The sequence below is a fragment of the Nicotiana tomentosiformis genome, chromosome 2 (genome assembly GCF_000390325.3).
Source record: "Nicotiana tomentosiformis chromosome 2, ASM39032v3, whole genome shotgun sequence".
Classification (NCBI taxonomy): Eukaryota; Viridiplantae; Streptophyta; class Magnoliopsida; order Solanales; family Solanaceae; genus Nicotiana; species Nicotiana tomentosiformis.
Genome location: NC_090813.1, coordinates 120,713,442 through 120,740,726, shown reverse-complemented (window position 1 = coordinate 120,740,726; position 27,285 = coordinate 120,713,442). Strand labels below are relative to the sequence as shown.

The 27,285-nt window shown below is 40.1% G+C and overlaps 3 protein-coding genes across 3 annotated transcripts; all 3 read left to right on the top strand.

Annotated features, from left to right (window-relative positions):
* The first annotated feature begins 2,114 nt into the window (after nucleotides 1-2,114).
* LOC138905505 (uncharacterized) lies at nucleotides 2,115-3,554 on the top strand. Its single transcript, XM_070194028.1, has one exon. The coding sequence runs from the start codon at nucleotides 2,115-2,117 to the stop codon at nucleotides 3,552-3,554; it is 1,440 nt and encodes a 479-aa protein (XP_070050129.1).
* A 1,218-nt stretch (nucleotides 3,555-4,772) lies between these two features.
* On the top strand, nucleotides 4,773-9,591 carry LOC138905504 (uncharacterized). Its single transcript, XM_070194027.1, has 6 exons — nucleotides 4,773-5,599; nucleotides 5,735-5,847; nucleotides 6,607-7,219; nucleotides 7,349-8,224; nucleotides 8,542-8,686; nucleotides 9,481-9,591. The coding sequence occupies exons 1-6, from the start codon at nucleotides 4,773-4,775 to the stop codon at nucleotides 9,589-9,591; spliced, it is 2,685 nt and encodes an 894-aa protein (XP_070050128.1).
* Nucleotides 9,592-10,414: 823 nt separating this feature from the next.
* On the top strand, nucleotides 10,415-13,661 carry LOC138905503 (uncharacterized). The gene is made up of 3 exons (XM_070194026.1): nucleotides 10,415-10,975; nucleotides 11,348-11,879; nucleotides 13,621-13,661. The coding sequence occupies exons 1-3, from the start codon at nucleotides 10,415-10,417 to the stop codon at nucleotides 13,659-13,661; spliced, it is 1,134 nt and encodes a 377-aa protein (XP_070050127.1).
* The last annotated feature ends 13,624 nt before the right edge of the window (nucleotides 13,662-27,285 follow it).

Here is a 27,285-nt window from a genome sequence, read left to right as displayed (position 1 = left end):
GCTTCACCAATAATCTCATGGTAGTTTAAATAAACAACTTATGAACATCGTAGCTTGCTTTAGGCGCGATTCATAAATAAATCATTATGACTATGGGTACGGTTCCCGTGGCTTAGTCATGATACATAAATCCCAATTCGAGTGTGCGTTTCACGTGACTCGACCATAACTTCAAATGTTAATAATAAAATCAACACATTGTAGGTCGCAAGTGCGTTTCACGTGGCGCGATTCGCAATGTGTACAAAAACCAATGAGTGCACGACATCGCGACTTGTTCAAATAAACTCCATAAATAATTAAAAGCGGTTAGAAGCTAAAATGCACAATAGGTTCAAACATGTAATAAATCAGATAATTAGGCCAATTAATAATAGTTGAGCGACCTTGCTAAAACCACGGAATCCGAGAGTGCCTCACACCTTCTCTCGGGTTAATAGAATTCCTTACTCGGTCTTCTGTGTTCGCAGACCATAAATAAGAGTCAATTTCCTCGATTTGGGATTTAGAATAAACCGGTGACTTGGGACATCATAAATTATTCCAAGTGGCGACTCTGAAATAAATAAATAATCCCATTTCGTTTAATGTCACTTTAATTGGAAAAACTCCCCTATCCCCCATCCGTTCGGGAAAAAGGAGGTGTGACAGCTCTGGCGACTCTGCTGGGGATCGAACCCAGAATCTCTGGTTCAGGGTTCAGAATTCGAGCTTAGAATAGCTGTTATGATTGGCTTTCATGATTGTCTTATTTTTACGTGCTTGAGCCTAATGTGCTAAATGCCATTTTTTTTACCGCTTTGATATTGTATGAATTGTATATAAACTGCTACGAAACCTTTCCTCTCTCTAAGTCTTCTAAATCTTCTGGGAAGTGCACGCTGGCGTGACTTCTTTTCTGTTAGTGTCATATCCTAATTTAGAACGAGGATCGGATCAGTTACAAAGGCGGATGGCCTTTTGGTTACCGGTACGTTGCCCCCCCCGGCTCGAGTTGTCCGCTCGAGTAAGCCAGGTCTAGAACAATACACCCAGGATTTAAACTTAGAATAACACAGCCTCATGCCGGATCCCTAGTAGGTACGTTTGCTTGCATCACGTGCATTTGACTTAGGGGACTCATCACAAGGGTTGGGTCCGTCTAGGACAGGTGTACCCAAAATTAAAAGACCATCCTGATGCATTCTTTACGTGCTACTTGTGCATTAATTTGTTTGGCTTGTATGTTGACCGGCTTCGCGAGTAAGAAAAAAAAATCCAAAAAAAAAAAAAAAAAAACAAGAGAAAAACCAAGAGTGAGGTAAGACAGAAAAACACCTGGTTTTAATAATTTCAGTATTCAAAAATCCCGTTACTCTGTCGAAATTTCAAAAATAAAGAGAGAATCATTTCAAAACAAATCATATTTTTCTGCGCGTCAAAATGACCGAACTACGCGGGCCTGATTCTCACCGGATGTGAGATACGTAGGCAAACCTCATCGGTTCCGGCCCCCAATTTTCAAAAATCTAAAAATATTTTCCTTTATTTCCTTATTTAGAAAGTCTTTCTTTGAGACCCCATTTTTAAAAATTCAAAAAATATTTCCTTTAATTCCTTCTTTTAGGAGTCTTTTTTTTTAAAGAAAATCCCAAACAAATAAAAGATTTAAAAAAAAAATAATTTTAAACCAAAACAAGTATATATTTTATCTGTAGGAGTCTTTCATTAGAAAAAGAAGACAAATGAAATTAAAATCCAAAAATATTTTCCTTTTCCTTTTTTTTAGAAGTTTTTTCTTTCGAAATTCCGAAAAAATAATTATAAAATCAAAATTCAAAAAAAAAGAAATATTTTCTTTTTTCTTTAGAAGTCTTGCTTTTTCAAAAATTAAAAAAAAAACAGAATAATCAAATTCCAAAAATATTTTCTCTTAAAAAATAATAATAATAAGAATAAAAATTGACCACTTCGCAAACACAACCCTAAAATCTTCTCCTCCGAAGCGTTGAAAGGCCGTATTTGCAAAAGTGGCCGTGATTTGTTTTCGGTTATATTTTTCAAAAATTATAATGATAGTAATCTTTTCATGGTCAGTTTTGTACAAAATTTTAATCTAGTCACCCTAATTTAAAATGTGCAGAATGAGCACCGTTCAGAACTTACCTGTGAAGGTTATGGATCAGATTCCACTGGCACTCCACATGTGGTGGGAGGATTTGGGAAAACAAGGACGAGATATGGTCAACCAATACCTAGGGGCGCTCACTGGACTATTGAAAATTCAACCTAGAAGGGACCTGATAGAGGCATTAGTGGCATTCTGGGACCCCGCTCATAATGTTTTACACTTCTCAGATTTTGAGCTTACGCCCACTTTGGAAGAAATAGCGGGTTATACTGGGAGCACGGAAGGACTGAGACACAAGTACCTGGTATCTCCAAGGACTGTTACTCCCCACAAGTTTCTGGACTTATTAAAGATAAGCAGACAAATCAAGACGGGAAGTCTAGCACGGGGAATTTCCACCTTTCATTTTCTATATCAGCGATACGGGCATCTAGGGGGATTCGAAGACCCTGAAAATGGACTCTGCAGTAAAGGAAACCGATCAAAATGGGAGACCCATAGATGTTTTGCCTTCATGGTGGCATTTTTAGGACTTTTGGTGTTTCCAAGGGAGGACGGGCACATTGATTTGCGGATAGACGGGGTTGTCCACGTTCTGACTACTCAGGTCAAGAGTACTCTCGCACCCATGATCGTATCAGATATATTCCGAGCCCTCACGTTCTGTAAGGCCGGAGCCAGCTTTTTCGAGGGATGCAACCTGTTGTTGCAAGTATGGATGATCGAACACCTCTGTCATCGTCCTCGATACATGAACTATGGGTCTACGGGAAAAAACTGCATTGAAGAGTTTAGTGCACGAGTAACAGGATTCGAGATGCCGAAAGGGGTCAAAGATTGGATTACCCGCCTTCAATCTACGACCGCAGATCAGGTAGAATGGATATTGGGTTGGCTTCCCGTTGATGAGATTGTTTATATGCCCGCCACTGGTCCCTACTTCTTGCTAATGGGTCTCCGAAGCATCCAACCCTATGCTTCGTACCGGGTTTTGAGACAGCTTGGAAGATGCCAGACAGTTCCTAGAGATGAAGATCTTAGCACTTATGTGGTCGAAATCCGTCCTGATGCCCAATTTCCCGAAGAAGTGGTTCGTAAAATTTGGAGCGAATGCCAGTATTTGGGGGCAAATACCCGAGTACGTGATTTGTCTAAAGGTGAGGTCTTACCTAGTTATGTTTCCTGGTATGGAAAGAGAGTCGCGACGAGTGGTGAACCCGAACGACCAACTAAAAGACCTCATATCCAAGAATTTGTTGACGCATCGCAGGAGCAGTGGGCTTGGTTAGCCAAAGAAAGGGAGTACCGGACCACCATAAGCAAGCTCGAAGGGCAAATTGAAAAAATCAAATTTGATGGTAGTTTGCAGGCAGCTGAAGATCAGGGGAAAAGAAGAGGTTGGCCAAGGAAAATGAAGCCCTTCGAGCCCAAATTCAGAGAATGAAGATAGCCGCCGAGACACCAGCAAGAAGTGAGAGAGATGAGAAAATTATAACCAACCTGAGGCGGAAAGTGCATGATTACGGTTTTGACTTGACAAAGGTCGAGGGGGATTTGTTCAATGCTCAAGCAAAGCTGGCCAAAGGTGCGGAAGAACACGCTAGATTAGCCCGCCAGTTGAAGCAGAAATATGACAAAGAAGTAGCGATTTTGCAGGAAAAGTTGGTTGCTCTGGAAAATGAAATGATTAAGCAAACAAAGGATTTCAGGACAGAAAGAGAGCATTGCTATGCACTGATTTACCAACTACAAGAAAGCCTGAAGCAGTTACAAGACCAAAGCAACACAGATACACAAGTATTAGAGGCTCGGGCCCAGCAGATTGGACGTTTGCTGCAAGAAAAGGGTGTCATCAGAATGAGGATTAAAGAGATAGCTGATTATGTTGTAATGAAATGCCATGAATGTGAAGACATGACCAAGTCTATGTTTTTTGCTTCTGTAATGACATTCGTCCGACAAGTGATGGTTGACCTAGACCGCCTCCAAGAGGATATTGCCTGCAGGCCTATGCGGAGACCGGCTGATGTCCCGCAAGCCTCCGGAGTACCAGTGGATGCTCTTATGTATTTTTGATTTCCTTTAGTAGTCTGTGTTTTACTTTCATTGAGTCTTGTTCGCCTTTGTCAAAGTTGTCTATTACTTTATGCCGAGTCTGTAGATTTTCCTTTTTTGCAGTCATCTCTACTTTAGTCCTTGTAATAGAAAATCCAAAAAGATTGTCTTTTATTAATGAAATAAATTATTTCGCGTCTATTGCTCTGAACTACGTAATGATCTGATTCATGCGGCGTCATGATACGTAGGCAATCCCCATAGGATTCGATCATATTCTTAAAAGAAAAAAGGGGCCAAACTAAAAAAGAGAGAGGAAAGAATAAGAACTAAAAGAGCGAAACATAGCAGGAGGTGAGAGGGAAAAGTCAGGATTTGGAGAATTTGGAAAAGCCGGGATGAAACATACGAACCGTCGCAAAGCATTTAGGAACGTTAACTGCTCAGGTGCATTGCATATCCAATGTGCGATTACCTATCTGTAAATTGCTTTTAAAACTGACCAAGTTTTTGTGTGTGAACAGAGACAGGTTTTGTTTTAGGTGGTTAGTTTGTTGGCATCCTGGCAAGTCACCCTTATAACACCAGATCAAAGTGTAAGGCAGTCATGACTAGCAAAGAATTGGACACGGGTGTTGTCGACCCGCCAAGGGAGGTTGTAGAATCGGAGTCTGAATTGAAAGAAGAGGTCTACAGGTTGAAGCATCAAATGGCAGAAATGTATCAAGCCTGGGTCAGGGGGCATCCCCCACCTTCATTCCCCGCTAACTACTCGGAAAATCCCGCTTTCATTCCACCACTATCACAAGCCCAAGATCCCATTACCATTGACCTTTCCCCTCAGCACGCACCAGGCTTTACCCCTTATCACCACTACCCTGGCACCTCGTCCCAAACCTTTCATGCTCCACCAGCCAAAACAACTGCATACCCTGCTCCGACATCCGCTCCTGTTTTCGTAGCCCCTCCGCAAGCTACCCTTCACAGATCTTCTAGCGAACCCGCGTTCCAAGCTCCAGATACCCAATATTATGTTCCAGAACCAACTTTCAAAGTCGCGGATCCTTATTCCCATGCCCCTCGCTTTGAACCTCTTGTCGAAACTGAGAAACCATCCCGGAATGTGGAGCAGGACGAGATGTTCAGGAAAGTGAAGAGCCTAGAGCAATCTTTGAAGAACATGCAAGGGATAGGAAGCCAAGTAAGTGTGGCTTACAAGGATTTATGCTTATTTCCGGATGTTCAACTGCCCGCTGGGTTCAAGATGCCCAAGTTTGACCCGTACGATGGACATGGAGATCCCGTGGCCCATTTGAGAGGCTTCTGCAGCAATATGAGAGGCGCCGGTGGGAAAGATGAATTATTAATGGCATATTTCAGTCAGAGTCTGAGTGGGGCAGCTTTAGAATGGTACACCCGCCAAGACACTAGCAGGTGGTACACATGGGATGACTTGGCTCAGGCCTTTGCTCGGCACTTTCAGTACAATATAGACATTGTCCCGGATCGCCTATCTTTGACCAAGGTAGAGAAGAGGCCCAATGAAAGCTTTAGGGAATATGGTTTCAGATGGAGAGAACAAGCTGCACGAGTCTACCCTCCAATGGAGGAAGATGAGATGGTCGAGTACTTTCTTCAAGCCCTAGAGCCCACTTACTTTGGCCATTTGATCTCAGCCATAGGTAAGTCCTTCAACGATGTGGTAAAGATGGGAGGAATGGTGGAAGAGGGACTCAAGTCAAGCAAGATCATGAGCTACTCTGCCATAAAAGCGACCACACAGGCAATTCAAAGTGGCACCGGAAGCCTGTTAGGCAAAAAGAAGAAAGAAGATGTCGCTATGTTTGTCTCTGGATCATGGCGTGGCCCAAGGGGTCCGCCTCACCAGTACACCCAAACTCGACCCCAACCTCAAGCCTACACCCAAGCTCCATATAATCCATCTCAGCACTATCTCCCGCCACAAGACCCTCGATATTCTGTCGAGCTACCCCAATACCATGTTCACCACGCACAGTCATATGCTCAACCCCCTCCTTACCCGCAATGGCGTGGTCCAACTCCACAAAATCTTTATACACCCCCACAACCATACCAAAACCCTACTGGTCCAAGTTTTCGACCGAAGCCAGATTACAGAAAAGAGAGGCAACAACGGAAAGAAACCTTCACCCCTCTTGGAGAGTCCTATACCAGTTTGTTTCAGAGGTTGAGGCAGTTGGACGTTTTGAGGCCGATTGAGCCCAAGATACCAAATCCGCCTCCAAGGAACCTTGATTACTCCCTTAAATGTGCATATTGTTCTGATGCTCCGGGGCACGACACGGAGAAGTGCTGGCATTTGAAGAGGGCGATCCAAGAGCTTATTGATACAAATCAAATTGTGGTCCAGAGCCCGGAGGCGCCAAACATCAACCAAAATCCTTTGCCGGCCCATGCAGAGACACATATGATCGAGATAGTTCATAAGGATGGGGAGCCCAAAAACTCTTCCAAGTCTGTCATGATGATCCGGGATAGCGAAAGTAATCCAGTCAAAGCTCTAGATTCTGCAAAAGCAATGTCCTTGGCAATCAAAGGGGTGTCGGAGAAGCCAAGCGCGCTCAACGTGAAGCCTTCTGTATTGGTTGTGAAAGGGCCTCCGGTTGATGTTGAAGCGAACCAGGAGAGGCAAAAGGTGGTCGTGCCAGGGGTCCCGGGCAAGCCTGTCATAATCGTGGAAGGGGCTCGTGTTACCCCCGTTATCATTAAGCCAGTAACCCAGTTACCGATGGTTGACACAAAGGCCGTCCCATGGAATTACAAACAGGTGGTAATAACATACAAAGGGAAAGAAGTAGAAGAAGAAATCAATGAAACCGGAGGACTAACTCGTTCTGGGAGATGTTTTGCCCCAGAAGAACTGAGGAAAACCAAGCCATCCAAGGACGGCCACATCCCAGTAAAAAAGCCGATCACCGAAGAAGAGGCTGAGGAATTCCTGAAAAAGATGAAAATGCAAGACTATTCCATTGTAGAACAGTTGAGGAAAACACCAGCTCAGATCTCTCTTCTGTCTTTGTTGATACATTCAGATGAACACCGCAAAGCCCTGATGAAGATTTTGAACGAGGCCCATGTTCCTGATAAGATCACGGTGAACCACTTGGAAAAGATTGCTAACAAGATTTTCGAAGCGAACAGGATCACTTTCTCAGATGATGAACTCCCTATAGAGGGTACAGAACACAATCGAGCTCTTTATCTCACAGTGAAGTGCGAAGATTTTGCTGTCTCAAGGGTACTGGTGGATAACGGTTCTAGTGCGAATATTTGCCCTCTGTCCACTTTGCAAAAGTTGAAGATTGGCACCGAAAGGATCCACATTAATAATGTATGCGTTCGAGGCTTCGATGGAGGAGGGAAAGATTCTGTCGGTGATATAATGCTAAATTTGTCAATAGGGCCGGTTGAGTTCACTATGGAGTTCCAAGTGCTAGATGTGACTGCCTCTTATAACTTGTTATTGGGCAGGCCCTGGATCCACGCTGCCAAGGCAATCCCGTCTTCTCTGCATCAAATGGTAAAGTTCGAATGGGATAAACAGGAAATAGTTGTGCACAGTGATGAGAACTTATCTGCTTACAATGACACAATCGTTCCATTTATTGAAGTTGAAGATGATAAAGGGCCTTGGGTTTACCAAATGTTCGAAACAGTGTCTGTCGGGAAAATTCCCGAAGGAGAATGCATCCTAGGTCCAAAGATACCATCCGCGTCTGTCATGGTAGCAAATGAAATGTTGAAGAATGGTTTTCTGCCAGGCAAAGGTCTGGGTTCATCTCTGCAGGGTATTGTGCATCCGGTGTGCCCACGTGAAAGTTTTGGTACATTTGGTTTGGGATTCACACTCACAGGGAAGGATGTTAAAAAGGCTAAAAGTTTGAAAGGAAAGGCATGGTCACTTCCTAAGCCTGTTCCACATATCTCCAAGTCTTTTGTCAAGCCAAGGGTCGCAAAACGCCCAATATCAGCGGTCCCAAAACCTGTGGTCGACTTTGATGAAGAGTTGATCAAGAGGTTCCAGAGTTTGTTTGATGAGGTTAATATGGTAGAAATCGGGGAAGGTTCCAGTAATGCCGATGTGCAGCTCGTTGGGCCAAATGTGAAGCTTAGCAATTGGAAAGCTACTCCTCTCCCCGCCCGGAAGGAGTTTTGGTAGTTTGCTTTGTTTTCCTTTCTGCTATCTGGGTTATTCCAGGGTTGTAATCCAGATTTTTATTTTTTGCTTGTTTTGATGTACAAACCCTCCTATCCTTTTATTTTCAATGAAATACAATTTCCCGTTTTCCATTAATCCTGACAGCGTTTCATTTTTGTTTTTGCTTTCTGTACAGTTCCTTTTATGCTGGTTTCAATGACATGACATGCATGAGGAATTTTCAGCCAAATCTTAAAAGCCAATCTAATTCTGAAACAACGATCCAAGAAGTAGAGGGTGATGATGAAACAGAATACGATGAAGAGGCGGTATTTGAGGAAGTCAGTAGAGAACTAAAACACTTCGAAGAAAAACCCAAGCCTAATTTGAATGAAACCGAAGCAATCAATTTAGGGGATCAAAATAATGTCAGAGAAACCAAGATAAGTGTGCATCTGGAACCGCAAATCAAGGAAGAAATAATCAAAACACTATTTGCATACAAAGATGTCTTTGCATGGTCGTATGACGACATGCCGGGCTTGAGTACTGATTTGGTAGCTCATAAATTGCCAACCGACCCTACATTCCCTCCTGTCAAGCAAAAGTTAAGAAAGTTCAAGACTGATATGAGTGTGAAGATTAAAGAAGAAATCACAAAGCAACTGGAGGCAAAGGTCATTCGGGTCACTCAGTATCCCACTTGGTTAGCTAATGTGGTACCAGTACCAAAGAAGGATGGTAAGACGAGGGTGTGTGTTGATTATCGTGATCTCAACAAGGCAAGTCCAAAAGATAACTTTCCATTGCCGAATATCCACATTCTGATTGATAATTGTGCCAAGCACGAGATCGGGTCTTTCGTGGATTGTTATGCGGGATATCATCAGATCCTGATGGACGAGGAAGACGCAGAAAAGACAGCATTCATCACGCCATGGGGGACGTATTGCTACCGGGTAATGCCATTCGGTTTAAAGAATGCTGGGGCAACTTACATGAGGGCAATGACTACTATATTTCATGACATGATACACAAGGAAATTGAGGTTTATGTAGATGATGTGATCATAAAGTCAAAGAAGCAGTCCGACCATGTTGGGGATTTGAGAAAGTTTTTCCAAAGGCTCCGCAGGTACAACCTCAAGCTCAATCCGGCGAAATGTGCATTTGGTGTTCCGTCGGGGAAACTGTTGGGATTCATAGTCAGTCGACGTGGCATCGAGTTGGATCCGTCAAAGATTAAGGCCATCCAAGAACTACCACCACCAAAGAATAAAACTGAGGTGATGAGCCTGCTCGGGAGGTTAAACTACATCAGCAGGTTTATTGCTCAACTCACGATGACTTGTGAGCCCATATTTAAGTTACTAAAGAAAAATGCTGCGGTTAAGTGGACCGATGAGTGTCAGGAAGCATTTGATAAGATCAAGAATTACCTGCTGAACCCCCCTGTGTTGGTCCCGCCAGAACCTGGGAGACCTTTAATCCTCTATTTGACAGTCACGGATAATTCTTTTGGTTGTGTGTTGGGTCAACACGACATCACAGGCAAGAAAGAGCAAGCCATTTATTACCTCAGCAAGAAGTTCACTCCTTATGAGGTTAAGTATACTCTTCTTGAAAGGACATGTTGCGCCCTGACTTGGGTGGCGCAAAAGTTGAAGCATTATCTGTCATCCTACACTACTTACCTCATTTCTCGCATGGATCCTCTAAGGTATATCTTTCAGAAGCCTATGCCCACAGGGAGGTTGGCAAAGTGGCAGATTTTACTCACAGAATTTGACACCATCTATGTGACTCGAACCGCGATGAAAGCCCAAGCCCTAGCCGATCACTTGGCCGAGAATCCGGTGGATGAAGTATATGAGCCACTGAAGACTTATTTTCCTGATGAAGAAGTGATGTATGTTGACGGGGCTGATCATGATGAAAAGCCAGGTTGGAAACTCTTCTTTGATGGAGCTGCTAACATGAAAGGTGTCGGAATAGGTGCTGTACTCATTTCTGAAACAAGGCATCACTACCCTGTAACAGCTCGACTTCGATTTTATTGCACTAACAACATGGCTGAATATGAGGCATGCATTCTGGGTTTGAGGCTAGCTATAGATATGGGAGTTCAAGAAATATTGGTTTTGGGAGACTCAGATTTGCTGTTTCACCAGATTCAGGGAGAATGGGAGACCCGTGATTTGAAGCTCATACCGTATCGACAATGTCTGCATGATCTTTGTCAACGATTCAGGTCGGTAGAATTCAGGCATATTCCCAGGATTCATAATGAGATTGCCGATGCCTTGGCTACTCTGGCATCAATGTTACACCATCCGGATGAGATTTATGTTGACCCTCTGCGAATCCAAATCCGTGATCAGCATGCCTATTGCAATGTGGTTGAGGAGGAACTTGATGGTGAGCCTTGGTTCCATGATGTCAAGGAATACATCAAATCAGGGGTATATCCGGCACATGCCACAGGCGATCAAAAGAGAACCATTCGACGTCTGGCTAGTGGATTTTTCTTAAGTGGGGGAATATTGTACAAGAGAACTCCAGATCTAGGATTACTAAGGTGTATAGATGCTAAACAAGCCTCGACTATCATGGCCGAAGTGCATTCTGGGGTTTGCGGCCCACACATGAATGGGTACGTCTTGGCGAAGAAGATTCTTCGAGCAGGTTATTATTGGCTCACCATGGAACGTGATTGCATCAGCTTTGTTCGCAAATGTCATCAATGCCAGGTGCACGGTGATTTGATTCATTCCCCGCCATCTGAGCTGCACACAATGTCGGCACCTTGGCCCTTTGTTGCTTGGGGCATGGATGTCATTGGACCGATTGAGCCGGCAGCGTCAAACGGGCATAGGTTTATTTTGGTGGCCATTGATTACTTTACCAAGTGGGTCGAAGCTGTAACTTTTAAGTCCGTGACCAAGAAGGCAGTGGTAGATTTTGTTCATTCAAACATCATTTGCCGGTTCGGAATTCCCAAGGTAATCATCACAGATAATGCTGCTAACCTCAACAGTCATTTGATGAAAGAGGTATGCCAACAGTTCAAGGTTACGCATCGAAACTCCACTCCATATCGTCCTAAGGCAAACGGAGCTGTTGAGGCTGCTAACAAGAACATAAAGAAGATACTTCGTAAAATGGTACAAGGTTCGAGGCAATGGCATGAAAAGTTACCGTTTGCTTTGCTAGGTTATCGCACTACTGTCCGCACTTCAATAGGTGCAACCCCCTATTTGCTGGTATATGGAACCGAGGCAGTGATACCTGCGGAAGTTGAGATTCCATCCCTGCGGGTCGTTGTTGAAACTGAAATTGATAATGATGAGTGGGTCAAAACCCGGCTAGAGCAATTGAGTTTGATTGATGAAAAAAGATTGGCAGCAGTATGTCATGGTCAATTGTATCAGAAAAGAATGGCAAGAGCATACAACAAGAAGGTTCGGCCCCGAAAATTTGAAGTGGGTCAGCTGGTATTGAAACGCATCCTTCCACATCAGGCTGAAGCTAAAGGCAAGTTCGCCCCAAACTGGAAGGGGCCTTTCATTGTGACAAAGGTGTTGCCCAATGGTGCTTTGTATTTAACAGACATAGAAGGTAAATGTGTGGATATGGCTATTAATTCTGATGCAGTCAAGAGATATTATGTATGATTTCTTTGCTTATCTTCAATCGCATTTTGTACTAGACACGTTCAAAGTTGGAATGACGAAGGCATTTTATTCTGCTATCCCAAACACTTTTATCATTTGTTACCCTTTTTGAGCCTTATTTATTTTCTTTCATACCCCTCTTTTGGAATCAAAAGCAGTGTTAGAAATATAAAAGAAAAAAGAGAGAAAAGAAGAAGAAGAGAAAAAAAAAATCAAGAAAAAAAAAGAAGAAAAAAAGAAGAAAAAAAGAAAGAAAAGAGAAAAGCAAAGAAAGAAAAAAAAGAAAAGAGAGGAGAAAAAGAAGAGCAAAGTAACAAAAGCAAAACTCTTATGTTTGAACTACGTTCGACCTGATTCCTTTTAAGGATACGTAGGCAACCTTACACGGTTCGGTCCCCTCAAAATAAAAGTCCAAAATTCCCCAAATTCGAAGAAACTGGGGCAGAAGTTTTAGTTTTGTAAAAAGATCTAATTCCAAAAGTTGTAATTTTGAACCCCTTCATCTTGAATTATTTTGAGCCCGCATGCTACCCTTTCTTTCTAACCCTGTCCAAACTACACTACAGTCCAAAGAAAGACCTTCTGATCAACTTTGAGGATGCCAAGCCAAATGAGATGGAGGTGCGATTTACATCACGGGTAACACCTTGGTTCATGGGCACAAGGAAAAATGAATAAATGAGAGAGTCTTATTGGTGAAAACCCTCACGGGCACCATAGGGCGATGGTGAGTCAAGAGAAAATTCAAATGAGAGAGTCTTATTGGTGAAAACCCTCACGGGCACCATAGGGAGATGGTGAGTCGAGAGAAAATTCAAATGAGAGAGTCTTATTGGTGAAAACCCTTACGGGCACTGTAAGGCGACAATGAGTTGAGAGAGGAGCAAATGAGAGAGGTTTGCTGGTGAAAACCCCTCGGGGCATTACAAGCTGAATCAGGTTCATGACTTTACAAAGAAATTGAATTATGGAAAACCCGGTTTTGAAGTATGAAGACATGGCATGAACTGAAATGTGATTAGTTGGATGGATTAGGCTGATCAGTCCGAAATGCATGTCATGATCATTGGAGCCAGTTGCTTCATTCAGATAAGTCTCTTTTCCATTTTTCTTCAAATAGTCATCGCTTTTTTTTTTCTTTCTTTTGTTTTATTCCTAATTCTCGAAGTCACTTCGCTTCGTTTCTTTTGGGTCTATTCTTCTAAGTCTCAGTCAAATTAGTCTGTTGTTAAGCAAGCAAGAAAGGACTTCAAAGCCCACTACCAACTTTTTATTTGCACTAAGCGAAATTCGGCCAGGCACATCCCAAGTGACATGATGTAGAATTAGCAGTGCGGGGGTAACTGAAGTTCAGGTGGTCAAGTGATTCGTGAATTTGTAGGAAATGCAAAGGTTCGACAGTTGTCAGAATGAAAGTACCATACGGCGAGTTGAGTGAAAGGGATTCAAGTCATTCAGAGGTTTTGTGTTCGAGGTCCGATTGAAAGGTCAAACAATTCTTTGTGAAGCGGGATAGTGACAGAAGCAGACACCTTCAGCAAGGATGCCACAAACTAACCGCCACAGTTTCAAACTGACAAAATTTTCTTTGTTTCAAGCAGGGGAAAGAAATCTTGTTTGCTTTGCCAAGAATCCTCCATGAGAAAGCATGTTCCAGATAAGTTCAGTTTTAAGTTTCCGGGACCCTCCTGGACAATGGGAGTTAATTTCAACTTTTCAGGACCCTCCTGGATAATGGGATGCAACTAACAATCAATGAATGTTCCTGGTACAAACTGGGGCAAAAACTTTTCTCTGTTTTGTCTGTGTTGTCATAATTGCAGGCACCCACCTGGAGAATGAGGGAATTCATTTCAGTTTCTAAGTCAGCAGGCACCCACCTCGAAAATGAGGGAATTTATTTCAAGTTTTAAGTCAGCATCAGGCGCCCACCTGGAGAATGAGGGAATTCATTTTAGCTTTAAGTCAACATCAGGTGCCCACCTGGAGAATGAGGAAATTTATTTCAAGTTTCTAAGTCATCAGGCGCCCACCTGGAGAATGAGGGAATTCATTTCAGTTTAAAGTCATCAGGCGCCCACCTGGAGAATGAGGGAATATATTTCAAGTTTTTAGGTCATCAGGCGCCCACCTGGAGAATGAGGGAATTTATTTCAAAGTTTTTAGGTCATCAGGCGCCCACCTGGAGAATGAGGGAATATATTTCAAGTTTTTAGGTCATCAGGCGCCCACCTGGAGAACGAGGGAATTTATTTCAAGTTTTTAAATCATCAGGCGCCCACCGGGAGAATGAGGGAATATATTTCAAGTTTTTAGGTCATCAGGCGCCCACCTGGAGAATGAGGGAATTTATTTCAAAGTTTTTTAAGTCATCAGGCGCCCACCTGGAGAATGAGGGAATATATTTCAAGTTTTTAGGTCATCAGGCGCCCACCTGGAGAACGAGGGAATTTATTTCAAGTTTTTAAGTCATCAGGCGCCCACCTGGAGAATGAGGGAATATATTTCAAGTTTTTAAGTCATCAGGTGCCCACCTGGAGAATGAGGGAATTTATTTCAAAGTTTTTTAAGTCATCAGGCGCCCACCTGGAGAATGAGGGAATATATTTCAAGTTTTTAGGTCATCAGGCGCCCACCTGGAGAACGAGGGAATTTATTTCAAGTTTTTAAGTCATCAGGCACCCACCTGGAGAATGAGGGAATATATTTCAAGTTTTTAGGTCATCAGGCGCCCACCTGGAGAATGAGGGAATTTATTTCAAAGTTTTTTAAGTCATCAGGCGCCCACCTGGAGAATGAGGGAATATATTTCAAGTTTTTAGGTCATCAGGCGCCCACCTGGAGAACGAGGGAATTTATTTTAAGTTTTTAAGTCATCAGGCGCCCACCTGGAGAATGAGGGAATATATTTCAAGTTTTTAGGTCATCAGGTGCCCACCTGGAGAATGAGGGAATTTATTTCAAAGTTTTTTAAGTCATCAGGCGCCCACCTGGAGAATGAGGGAATATATTTCAAGTTTTTAGGTCATCAGGCGCCCACCTGGAGAACGAGGGAATTTATTTCAAGTTTTTAAGTCATCAGGCGCCCACCTGGAGAATGAGGGAATATATTTCAAGTTTTTAGGTCATCAGGTGCCCACCTGGAGAATGAGGGAATTTATTTCAAAGTTTTTTAAGTCATCAGGCGCCCACCTGGAGAATGAGGGAATATATTTCAAGTTTTTAGGTCATCAGGTGCCCACCTGGAGAACGAGAGAATTTATTTCAAGTTTTTAAGTCATCAGGCGCCCACCTGGAGAATGAGGGAATATATTTCAAGTTTTTAGGTCATCAGGCGCCCACCTGGAGAATGAGGGAATTTATTTCAAAGTTTTTTAAGTCATTAGGCGCCCACCTGGAGAATGAGGGAATATATTTCAAGTTTTTAGGTCATTAGGCGCCCACCTGGAGAATGAGGGAATATATTTCAAGTTTTTAGGTCATTAGGCGCCCACCTGGAGAACGAGGGAATTCATTTCAGTTTAAAGTCATCAGGCGCCCACCTGGAGAACGAGGGAAGTCACTTAAGAATCCAATCCAAGTTAGAAGTAGCAAAAGTTCGCCTCGAGAATGCGAGCTGACAGTCCGAGATAACCAAAGGAAGAAGTTTCAATCTAGAATAAAAGGAAAAGGGTGAATCCAAAATACAGAAGCCGATGAAAGATGTGAACTGCTCAAGACATGGCTGAAGTCACAAGCTTTGCATGTCCCGTCTTGATCCGAAAAGCTGAAGAAGAGAGACCTAGCACCTGCAGCTAGCAAACATCAAGGTTTAAGTCAAAAGTCCGCATGAAGAACCATTCAAGACTCAAGATCAAGCTTCAGAAGACTTATAGATAGGAATCTTGTAACTCATAGCTGACATGCTTAGTTAGTCTTTTTCATTTTTTGATTTTGATGTAATAACAGGCCGCGGACTGGAACCTCGACGGAACGGCACCTCACTCGACTCTGTCATCCTCTCCACATACTCCAGCACTGCATTCACCTCTGAACTACACGTGACCTGATTCCTTTAAAGCCAAGGATATGTAGGTATTTCAGATACCAGGGCTCGGTCACAATTTTTTATCCGTCTTTGTTTCGTTTTAAATAAGCATCGGGTCATAAATCAATTACGTTGCTTATTGTTCTTTGCTCCGAAAACTCTTCGTGTTTCCAAGCAAAGAGGGGCAGCTGTAAGCACGTAATTTTTGATCCGGCACGTTTTTGAGCTATTTTAGTGTTTAAAATATTTATTTAACTTAACTTTAATTTTTATAGAGTTTCAATCAATTTTTACTTCAAATTACAATTTAAAAACTCAAAAAATATTTTCATTTTTAGTTTAAGGTCAGTTAGTATATTTATGTTTATAGTATTTTAATTTTACCATGACTTTGGCCTATTTTCTCTATTTTTTTACTTTATTATAATATTTAAAAATACAAAAATATAGTTTTACTTTTAATATTTAATTTTATTTTAGTAGTTTATTAAGAGTGATTTTTATAAATATATTATATTATTTTAGTCTTCTTAGCCCAAAATTAAAACCCAACAAGACATGGACCCAACCCAATTTCCTAAATCCAAGCCCAATCCCTTAACCCTAAGCCCCTTCTCCCTACCTAAAGATAAATACCTACTCTTCAATACCACCAAACAGACACACATATCAGAGGAGACCCTCCCCGCCCTAACATTAAGAGCTCAGCAAGAAAAACAGCCGCAGCCTGCTAAAAAGGAGGAACACGAGAGGGGACGGGCAAAAGAGGAAGCTTTCTTCTTCTTCCTCACAATTTCATCAAACAAAACTACAAATTCCTCCCCAAACTCCAGTGAAAATAAGTCCAAAAGGCAGCAAAAAACCTGCTGCAAATAGCCCTTAAAAATACAGCACCTTTACTCCCACAAAACACTATGGAAATCACTAACAAACAACCATAACCGCTGCCCCCGAGGTTGCCGTTTGAGTTTCCGATCAAAGGCGTCCAAGCTATTTTTGTTGTTCGCCGCTCAAGTTTTGTCGGCTTTACTCTACTGTAAATCTCACTTGGAGTTGTCTACTAGATCAAGTCATGAAAAATTATTTGGCTTAAAGGTCCACTCTCTCGTTATTACACCTTTTATTTTGCTAATTTGTATGATATTTCGTTTGGTTCTTGTGATAGAAAGCATGAGCAGTAGCTTTAGTTTATTTTAATTTGTTATTGTGGCCTTATTTCAGAAAATCTTCCACATTCTGTTAGTATAGTTCTGTTAATGTTAGTTGTCCATGGTTTCATATAGCTGATCTTTGATTTTGTTAGTTAGTTAACTATACATGGTTAAATAATTTGGGGTTGGATACAGGTTTGTATATTTTCCATGTGAATTTGTTACCCATAATTCAATAGCTTCACCAATAATCTCATGGTAGTTTAAATAAACAACTTATGAACATCGTAGCTTGCTTTAGGCGCGATTCATAAATAAATCATTGTGACTATGGGTACGGTTCCCGTGGCTTAGTCATGATACATAAACCCCAATTCGAGTGTGCGTTTCACGTGACTCGACCATAACTTCAAATGTTAATAATAAAATCAACACATTGTAGGTCGCAAGTGCGTTTCACGTGGCGCGATTCGCAATGTGTACAAAAATCAATGAGTGCGCGACATCGCGACTTGTTCAAATAAACTCCATAAATAATTAAAAGCGGTTAGAAGCTAAAATACACAATAGGTTCAAACATGTAATAAATCAGATAATTAGGCCAATTAATAATAGTTGAGCGACCTTGCTAAAACCACGGAATCCGGGAGTGCCTCACACCTTCTCTCGGGTTAATAGAATTCCTTACTCGGTATTCTGTGTTCGCAGACCATAAATAAGAGTCAATTTCCTCGATTTGGGATTTAGAATAAACCGGTGACTTGGGACACCATAAATTATTCCAAGTGGCGACTCTGAAATAAATAAATAATCCCATTTCGTTTAATGTCACTTTAATTGGAAAAACTCCCCTATCCCCCATCCGTTCGGGAAAAAGGAGGTGTGACACTAATAATGTGCTAAATCATGAATTATAGCCACACATCACTATCCAAATTAATTGTATAACTTCATTAAAATTCATCGGAAATAATTCGGGATAATAATACGTCGACTTATAAATTTATTCTAAAAGTTCAACAAAAGTCAACGCGGGGCCCGCCTCTCGGAACTCGACACAATTTTTCATGAAATACGAACACCCATTCCAATAAGAGTTCAACCATACCAATTTTATCGAATTCCAATAACAAATCGTCCTCCAAATCTTAAATTTCTATTTTTGAAGAGTTTTTTACCAAATTTCTCATTTCCTCTATTAAACTCGAATTAAACGATGAATATAACCATAGATTCATGAAATATAATCACTTTAGGATATAGAACACTTACCCCAACCAAGCTTGTGAAGAATCCCTCCAAAATTGCCCAAATCCGAGCTCCAAAAATCCAAAATCGAAAATGACGAAATGACCATTTTTGGTCCTTATGATTCTGTCCAGAACCGCTTCTGCGGACACAATTTGCGCTTCTATGAAGCCGCTTTTGTGAGACCCTTCTCGCCTCTGCGACAGACCACTGCCAACAACCCCATCGCACCTGCGGACTCCTCTCCGCTTTTGCGCTTCCGCAGGTGCGGGAATTTCCTGCGGCCACTGCCATGCCCTTCCATCTTTACTTCTGCGGTGAATGCCTAGCTTCTGCGAGGTCGCTTTTGCGGCCCTGGCATCGTAGAAACGATTCCACCAGCTGCTACCATTTCCCAGCAGTTTGCTTCAAGTCCTCATTTCTCCGTTAACCTTTCGAAATCCACCTGAGGCCCTCGGGACTTTAACCAAATATACCAACATGTCCCAAAATACAATACGAACTTAGTCAAGGCTTCAAACCACGTCAAACAACGCCGAAATTATGAATCGCACATCGAATCAAATTATAATTTTTCAAATCTTCCAACTTCTATATTTTATGCCGAAACATATCAAATCAATCCAGAATGACTTCAAATTTTGCACACAAGTCATAAATGACGTAATGGAGTTATTCCCAAAAATCTTCTATTTTCCAACTTTCGCCAAAATGCGTCGAATTGTCCTACGGACTTCTAAATCCAAATCCGAACATACGCCTAAGCCCAAAATCATCATACGAAGCTATTTCCATCATCGAAATTCCATTCCGGGGTCGTTTGCTGAAAGTCAACTCTTCAGTCAACTCTTTCCATTTAAGCTTCTAAATAAGAATTGTTCTTTTAATTTAATTCCAAATCTTCTAAAAATCAAACTCGACCACACCCGCGGGCCATAATACATATTACGAAGCTGCTCGAGACCTTAAGTCATTGAACGAGGCGTTAATTCTTAAAACGACAAGTCGGGTCGTTACACCACCCCTAATTCTGAATTGATTTTTCGTTTTCGCTCCTTGGGATTCTTTATGGAGCTCATCAGGCCAAAGTCCTTTAGGAGTATTTGAAAGACCCGCTCTTTTCTTTCTTTCTTGGCTTTATTTTGAGTGGTGGATTGTTCTTGTAGGATTATCCTCAACTTGTTTATGCATTCATTCAAAAGATCAATCCCTGCATATTCCTATAAATCCCCAAATATAAAATCCACACGTTCAAGGTTAGAATAAGAAATTGAAGAAGAAAGGTCATGTGAGTACTCCTCTAGTAAGTCCAAGGCCATTTGTTCCTCATTTTCTTCTACTAAAAATTACAATTGTGGATAGGTGAATGGGGGTTTGAACTCTTCTTGTATTGCTTCATAATCAACCAAAGCCTCATTTTCAATCATTTTGATTGAAACAGAGTCCTCTAGCAGAGTGGACAACTTCCTATGTAGATGTTCATCATCTTGGGTAGGCTCATTCTCACCGGGTATCTCGTCAATATATTAACCATCACAATGCAATGAGCTTTCTGAAAGTGTATTTATTATTTGACTCACTTGCACTGTTATGTTGTTAATGGCTTCATCGTCTTGTGTAAATCTCTTTTTCACCTTATTTATGAACTTATACATAAGCTCTTCTAAACTACCATTCTCTTCTTGAGGTGGTTGTCTCACTTCGCTTTCATTCCAGTCATAATAAGGGTATTCATCCCAACCAAAGTCAGAATTATACCCATATGAATCCACATACCTGTACAGACTAGAGACAAAGTGAGAGTGTTCAAAAGATGAACAATAAGAAGAATACCTACCTGCTTGACAATCAACCCATAGATGATTTCCACCGCATTTAAAACACATAGCAGACCGCTGATAATGTTCAGTTGCTAACTCTTCAACCGTTTTCTTAGGCTGGTTGGACTCTATCAAGAATATGCTCTTCAAGATTTCTTCAACAAAAAAAATCTTGAAGAGAAGTTAACATAACAAAACTAAAAATAAAAAAATAAAAATCTACTTCCTGAATTAGCACTACAAACTATTTCAAACACTATTGATATCCAATCCCCGACAACGATGCCAAAATTTAACGAGTGCAAAACACACACTTAAATTATGCTCGCTAGTCAAAGATAGTATAGTATAATTATCGTGTCCACAAGGATTGGATTTAAACAGTATTATCGTAGTTTGTATCTAGATTGCTATCCAGGAGAATCAACGGTTGGGATTTATATAATTAGTAATCTAAAATCTATAACTATTGACTAATGACAATCGCAACAAAAGTAAGCAAGGGAGTTATCAATGGAAGAAAATAGGGTTTTTGACGGAACAAGTGCAAGATAATTGTCTGAAATTTAACTCTAGATAATTCACTTCTAATATTCAAGTGAGTATCTCGAATTTACTTAATTATCAGTACAAATATTTAGTAGAAACTCCAGTCTCAATTAAGTTTCAACCTCACAATATGAACCAATTTAAACTCTATGAAGATATACAAGAATGCGTAGTGGATCGGTCTTTAGGAAAAACCTCTTTCGATTATTCTCCTAACTAGATTTAATCAATGATTCAACTAGCCTCTTTCAATTACTTAGAAGAATCTATGACTCAACCAACAATATAGTGCAAAGATATCACAAGTTATGCCTCTTTCGATTACAAGAACAAGTGAGTATAGATGCAACAATTAAATATTCCAAAAATGATTCAAATACACAAAAATAGAGTTATAATCAACAAATAATCATCAATACACCAAATACATCAAAACCCAAAAGGATCTACTCCATATACATAGAGAAGTTCTTCACAAATGAAACTAAAGTATAAGAAAACATAAATTCAATCCAAACTCGGATCTTGAGTGAGGAAGGAATGATGAAATCCTTAAAACTCCACCTCATTCGGAGTGCAGCCGAGTCTATGAGTCATCGTGTCAGAGTTTTGCTACAGACTTATGGGTAGGCCGGTACCCTGTTCCATTTGATGTTAAATAATCTTAGAGGCTTTGTAGACAGAGGTTCATTTTGTAAAGTATGTCAGAGGCCTTGATGGCCCATATGTATTCATGTTTTAAGAAAGATTATTCATTGATACAGTGTTTTTTCACTTACACTTGTACATTATGAGTGGTGGCCATGTGAGCCCATGATAGTTACAAAAGGAATGAGTTCAGTTTACTCGACCTATGTATGTTCTAGTTTTGGCCGAACGATCATGAGTTACAGAGTGGTTCGCTCGGGCCAGCATGACACCGGTGCCAGCCACGCCTCCCCAGGTTTGGGGCGTGACAAAGTGGTTTCAGAGCAGGTCGTGTCCTAGGAAGTCTACAAAGTCGTGCCTAGTAGAATCTCACTTATGGGTGTGTTGCGCACCACACTTATAATAGAGAGGCTATAGGGCATTTAGGAAATATTACCTTTCTTTTGTTTCCAGATCGTACCATAGAGCTGAGTCGTAAGAAGTCAGCCAAAAATATGAATAAGTTTGAAAACAATAATTTCTCCCAAAAATCTTTTCAATAATAAATGAAATGTTTCATTTTATTTCCATATAACCCGTGTAAAACAAATGCATCACTATGCCCATCTGTCAAAATGTGTGAGAAATCATGAATGATGTGATGTTATACAGTATGAGAAAAATACATCTCTATGCTTGTATGTCATGTGTGCATGCCAATGCGATACAACTCAGTAATAAAATCATAAACAGCCCCTCGGACAGACCTCATAATCACTCGTATATAGCCCCTGGGGCTTACCACATAATCACTCGTAAACAGCCCATCGGGCATACCTTACAATCACCCATGCCTCCCAGTCACTCATCACTCGGCACTCGCACTCAGTAGGTACCTGCGCTCACTGGGGATATGTACATACTCCGGAGGGGCTCCTACAGCCCAAGCGCTATAATCTGCACGAACAACTCACGTGCTATAATATCATATCAGAATCTGCACGGACAGCCCCGATCCATATAATAGTAATAATATATATAAAACCAACATGGCATGCTGCGGCGTGCAGCCCGATCCCAAAATATCCTCACAATCAGGCCATCGACTTCCCTCAGTCATCAATCTCTCCAGTCTCTCTCTCATGGGCTCACAATATCATGAGAATAGCTTAAAAATGATGGTATGATGCATCAATAAATAACAACAGAGACTGAGATATGATATACAATGAAATGAATATGACTGAGTATGAATTTTCAATTTAAACAAATAATTCACAGCAATATGATCTCTGTAGGTCCCAGTAATACTTGCACATAGCCTCAACATGATTTTTAATATGTTTTTCGGCTCAATTTCTTTAACTCATAAAACCGCATGGAAAATGCCAAAATCATTTAACTATAAAATTCCACAAAAATAATTATGTCACAATTTCTATGGTGCACGCCCACACGCCCGTCACCTAGCATGTGCGTCACCTCCCAACAATTCACGAAATGCATATATTCAGGGTTCATACCCTCAGCTCCAAGATTAGAAGAGTTACTTACCTCAAACCGTGAAATTCTTATTCCTCTAAGCCTTTGCCTCGTGCATTGGCCTCCAAACGCCTCGAATCTAGTCACAATTAACTCGTTTCAGTCAATAAAATTCATTGGAATTAATTTCATAAGAAAATGCTACTTTTTTATAAAAATCCAAAATTAAGCTCAAATATCGGAACCCGGCAAAAGTTACAAAATACGACAACCCATTCAATTACGAGTTCAACCATACTAATTTCACTCAAATCCGACTTCGAATTGACATTCAAATCCCAAAAATTTATTTTATGAAGTTTCTACAATTTTTCCCAAATTTTCACCTCAAAGTACTAATCAGATAATGAAATTATTGATATATCCATGTATATTAACCAAATTCGAGTTAGAATCATTTACCCTGATGAATTTCTTGAAAAGACCCACAAAAATCTCCACAAACCGAGCTACCTAGGTCCAAAATGTGAAATAATACCCTAAACCTCATTTATATAGTGCACCTCTGATCTCCCACTTCGCGGTCCGCAAAATTTTGAGCGCGGCCGCACCTCCCAGGTCCCGCGGTCGCTAAAAACTGGCGCGGCCACACTTTTTTGTGGCTGCACTGCCAGGCTTTAGTATTTTGGCCATAACTTTCTCTACATATGTATAAATGATAACTTTTTTTACCTTTTTCGAAACTAGACACGAAGGGCTGCAATTTTCGTTTTTGAATCATCTCAAAATTCCTTGTAGATCAAAAGATATAGGCTTTCGCAGTCGGACCAGCGGATCTGTAGAACTTTCCCCGAAGTGTGGCCGCGGCAAAATTATGCGGTCTGCGAAATTCCAAGCGCGGCCGCGAAATTCTGCTCAGGTCCGCGAAATTTAAAGCACCAGAACCATACCTGAGTTCCGCAAATGCCCAGACTCGCTTAAAACTCACCCCGAAACACACCAAAGGCCCCCGGGACCTCAACCAAACATATCAACCAATCCTAAAACACCATACGAACTTAGTCGAATCTTCGAATCACTCAAAACAATATCAAAACACCAAATTACTCTTGGATTCAAGCCTAAGAACTTCTAAACTTACGAATTCCACAACCGGTGTCGAAACCTATCAAACCACGTCCGAATGATCTCAAATTTTGCGCACACATCACAAATGACACTACGAACCTACTCCAACTTCCAGAATTCCATTCCGACCCCGATATCAAATTTTCCAATGCCGACCGAAATCGCCGAATTTCCAACTTTCGTCAATTCAAGCCTAATTCCACTACGGACCTCCAAATCACATTCCGGACGTGCTCCTAAGTCCAAAATCACCTAACGAAACTAATGGAACCATCAGAATTCTAATCCGAGGTCAAATGCTAAAAAGTCAAACTTGATCAACTCTCCCAATTTAAAGCTTTAACAATGAAATTCTTTCTTCCAATTTGATTCTGAAATACGTGCAAAGTAAAACCGATGATTCACACAAGTCAAAATATATCATACAGAGCTACTCATACCCTCAAACAACCGAGCGAAGTACAAATATTCAAAACGATCGTTACAATTACACAATGACTAAAATAAAAATTAGAAATATAAAGAACACAAAATAGAGAAAATAAAAGAAAACGGCTTATGTAATTGGATCACTTTTGAGGTTTAGTAGTTATAATTTCAGTCCACACGTTCATAAAAATATTCATATTATCTCGATATGATTTTTATAAGTTTTTTTATTGATTTTAAAGTTTGATTTTAGGACTTCTTGCCTAGTCCAAAAGGGAAAGGTTTAGAAATATTCTTTTATTAATTTTAAAGTCCTAAAATTTTGGGAAGTAACTTAAATTATATTTTTGTCCAATATAAAATCATTTTAAAGGGTAAAAAGGCGAACGATATTTCGCTAAGAGCCTTCGTGCTTTTAATATAGTGCTAGTTTTTATGTACGTGCGTTGCACGTAAATCTTTAGTTTATCATTTATATGAAGAAACAATACATTAAATTTTCGGTAAAATTATATACAAGAAGACTGAATAAAGCCATTAATGTGGGGAAAATGTAATAGTATCGTCAATCAGGGGCGGAGCTACAGTAGTGGGTGCGGGTTCGGGCGAACCCAGTGACTTTTTTCGGAACCTTGTATTTATATTAAAATATTTACTAAATCTATATAAATATATACTGCCGAACTCAGTAACAAAAGGGGTCTTGGTTCAACAGTAAGGGTTGTGGGTTCGCTGGGAAAGATGGGGGTTCGATTCCCGCTGAAAGTAGTGTTTTATTTTAAAATTTAGAACCCACACACTTAAATCCCTAGCTCCGCCTCTATTGTCAATGGGAACATGCATTGCACATATATTCCGTGTGAATAGTTATCTTTGTGAAATAAAAAATGATACATGTAATTTTATACTCTCATTCATATTATGAATACACTTGTTTGATCTTTAAAATATAAAATAATAAAGAGCACGAAAAGTTACTGCTAGTCATTAAAATTTGTTATGAACATTTACTCTATTAATTATAGAATAACTCAAGAAGAATTTTAAGTGTAATATTGGAGGACTTGCATTAGTTTCTAATAGTATAAACCGATGTCTCTTATCAGATCATAAAACCAAAAGAACTATAATGTCCATACAACTCCCTATGTATGTTTACAATTTGCTTTGTGTGTGTAAACGTTAGATCTAGAACTTTTCACCCAAATATCTCATACCTCTTAAGAAAGAACCCTTGAAAAGAGTGGGTTGCTCTAGTGGTAAGCACCCTCCACTTTTAATTTAGAGATTGTGAGTTCGAGTTACCCCAAGAGCAAGATAGGGAGTTCTTGGAGGGAGGTTTCCGAGTTTCTATCGAAAACAGCCTCTCTACCTCAGGGTAGGGGTAAGGTCACTACCCTCCCCAAACTCCACTAGTGGAATTATACTTGGTTGTTGTTTTCTCGTCTTAAGAAAGAACCCTTGCTGGATACACTTTTCTTTCGGAGCTTCATAATTATAAGTTACCAAATACGAGTAACTAATATCTCAAGCCTCTATTTAACATGTACACGTTTATCTCTCAGCCAGCGAACAAACAATAGATGGCGTCGAATGATCCACTCTTCATCTTCCTGATTTCCATCAACCTCCTTATGCCTATTGCAAGCCTAATTATTTCTTGCTTTCAGTTAATTCGACAAATTAAATTAAAACAAAATTCATTGTTGCTGATTATCAGAAAAATTAAAGTAACTCCTTTTTGCCAACACCAATGTAGAACATAAGTAAGCTGAAAGGTAATTTCTATTAAATTTTAGGCAAAACCTTTATGTAAACAAACATTTAAGCCGTGGCTTTGCCATTGGTGTTCTAATACAAATAGGGCCTTTAGTTTAGTACTTTAGTTTTCAAAGACTTGAACGGACATTAATGTTGAAGTCATAATTTTAATATGAAGGGTAAAAAAGTCGGTCAATATTTCAGGGATATTTTTGTCGTTCAACATTTAACATGTAACATTCGTGCTTTTATAATAATACTAGTTTCTATCTACGTGCGTTGCACGTAATTTTCCGCGTCGATCAATAAAAAAATTATATTATTAGAAAATAAATTTATAAATTCATATTAAATTAACAAAAATATATATGACAATAGACAAAGTTCTTTCCATAATATTAATGAGTGACAAATTTTTCAAATGAAAAGACATTTTCTAAAGCATCAAAATCAACAATTAGGTAGTACTATTACTTGTATAAAAATATAAATTAAACGACACTCTATACGCTAAGTACCTAAATATCACTAACTATTTATTGGCATAATAGAAGGAGGAAAATCATCGTCTGAGAAAAATTGTTCAGTTACTCAACACTAAAAATGTCGTTCTTTCGTAACCTCACTTTTGTTTTTAGAATCATCACAATAATTTTTAAATATCTTCATCCTAATTTATAAACTATTGAAAATCGTTAAAACAATATATAACATAGCAAACACACTCAAAGAAGTCATTCCACCTAATTTTCTTCCAAAGAATCATATTCGTATCATATGAAACAAAATCTTATATATAATAAATTTTTTAACATTAAAATACGTACTTGTGATTTTCAAATCTATAGTGAAATTTTACAACTTAAATTTTTGTGCTTAATTGTTTTTGTTTTACAACAAAAGAGCGAGCTTGTATTAAGTAGTTAAAGAGAGAGCTTAATTGTTGATTCCACTATATTTATAGTTTTAATTCTAATACGGAAGTTACCAATATTTTATGTTACACATTATCAATTAGCATCTAGTCTGTATAGAGTTTCATGC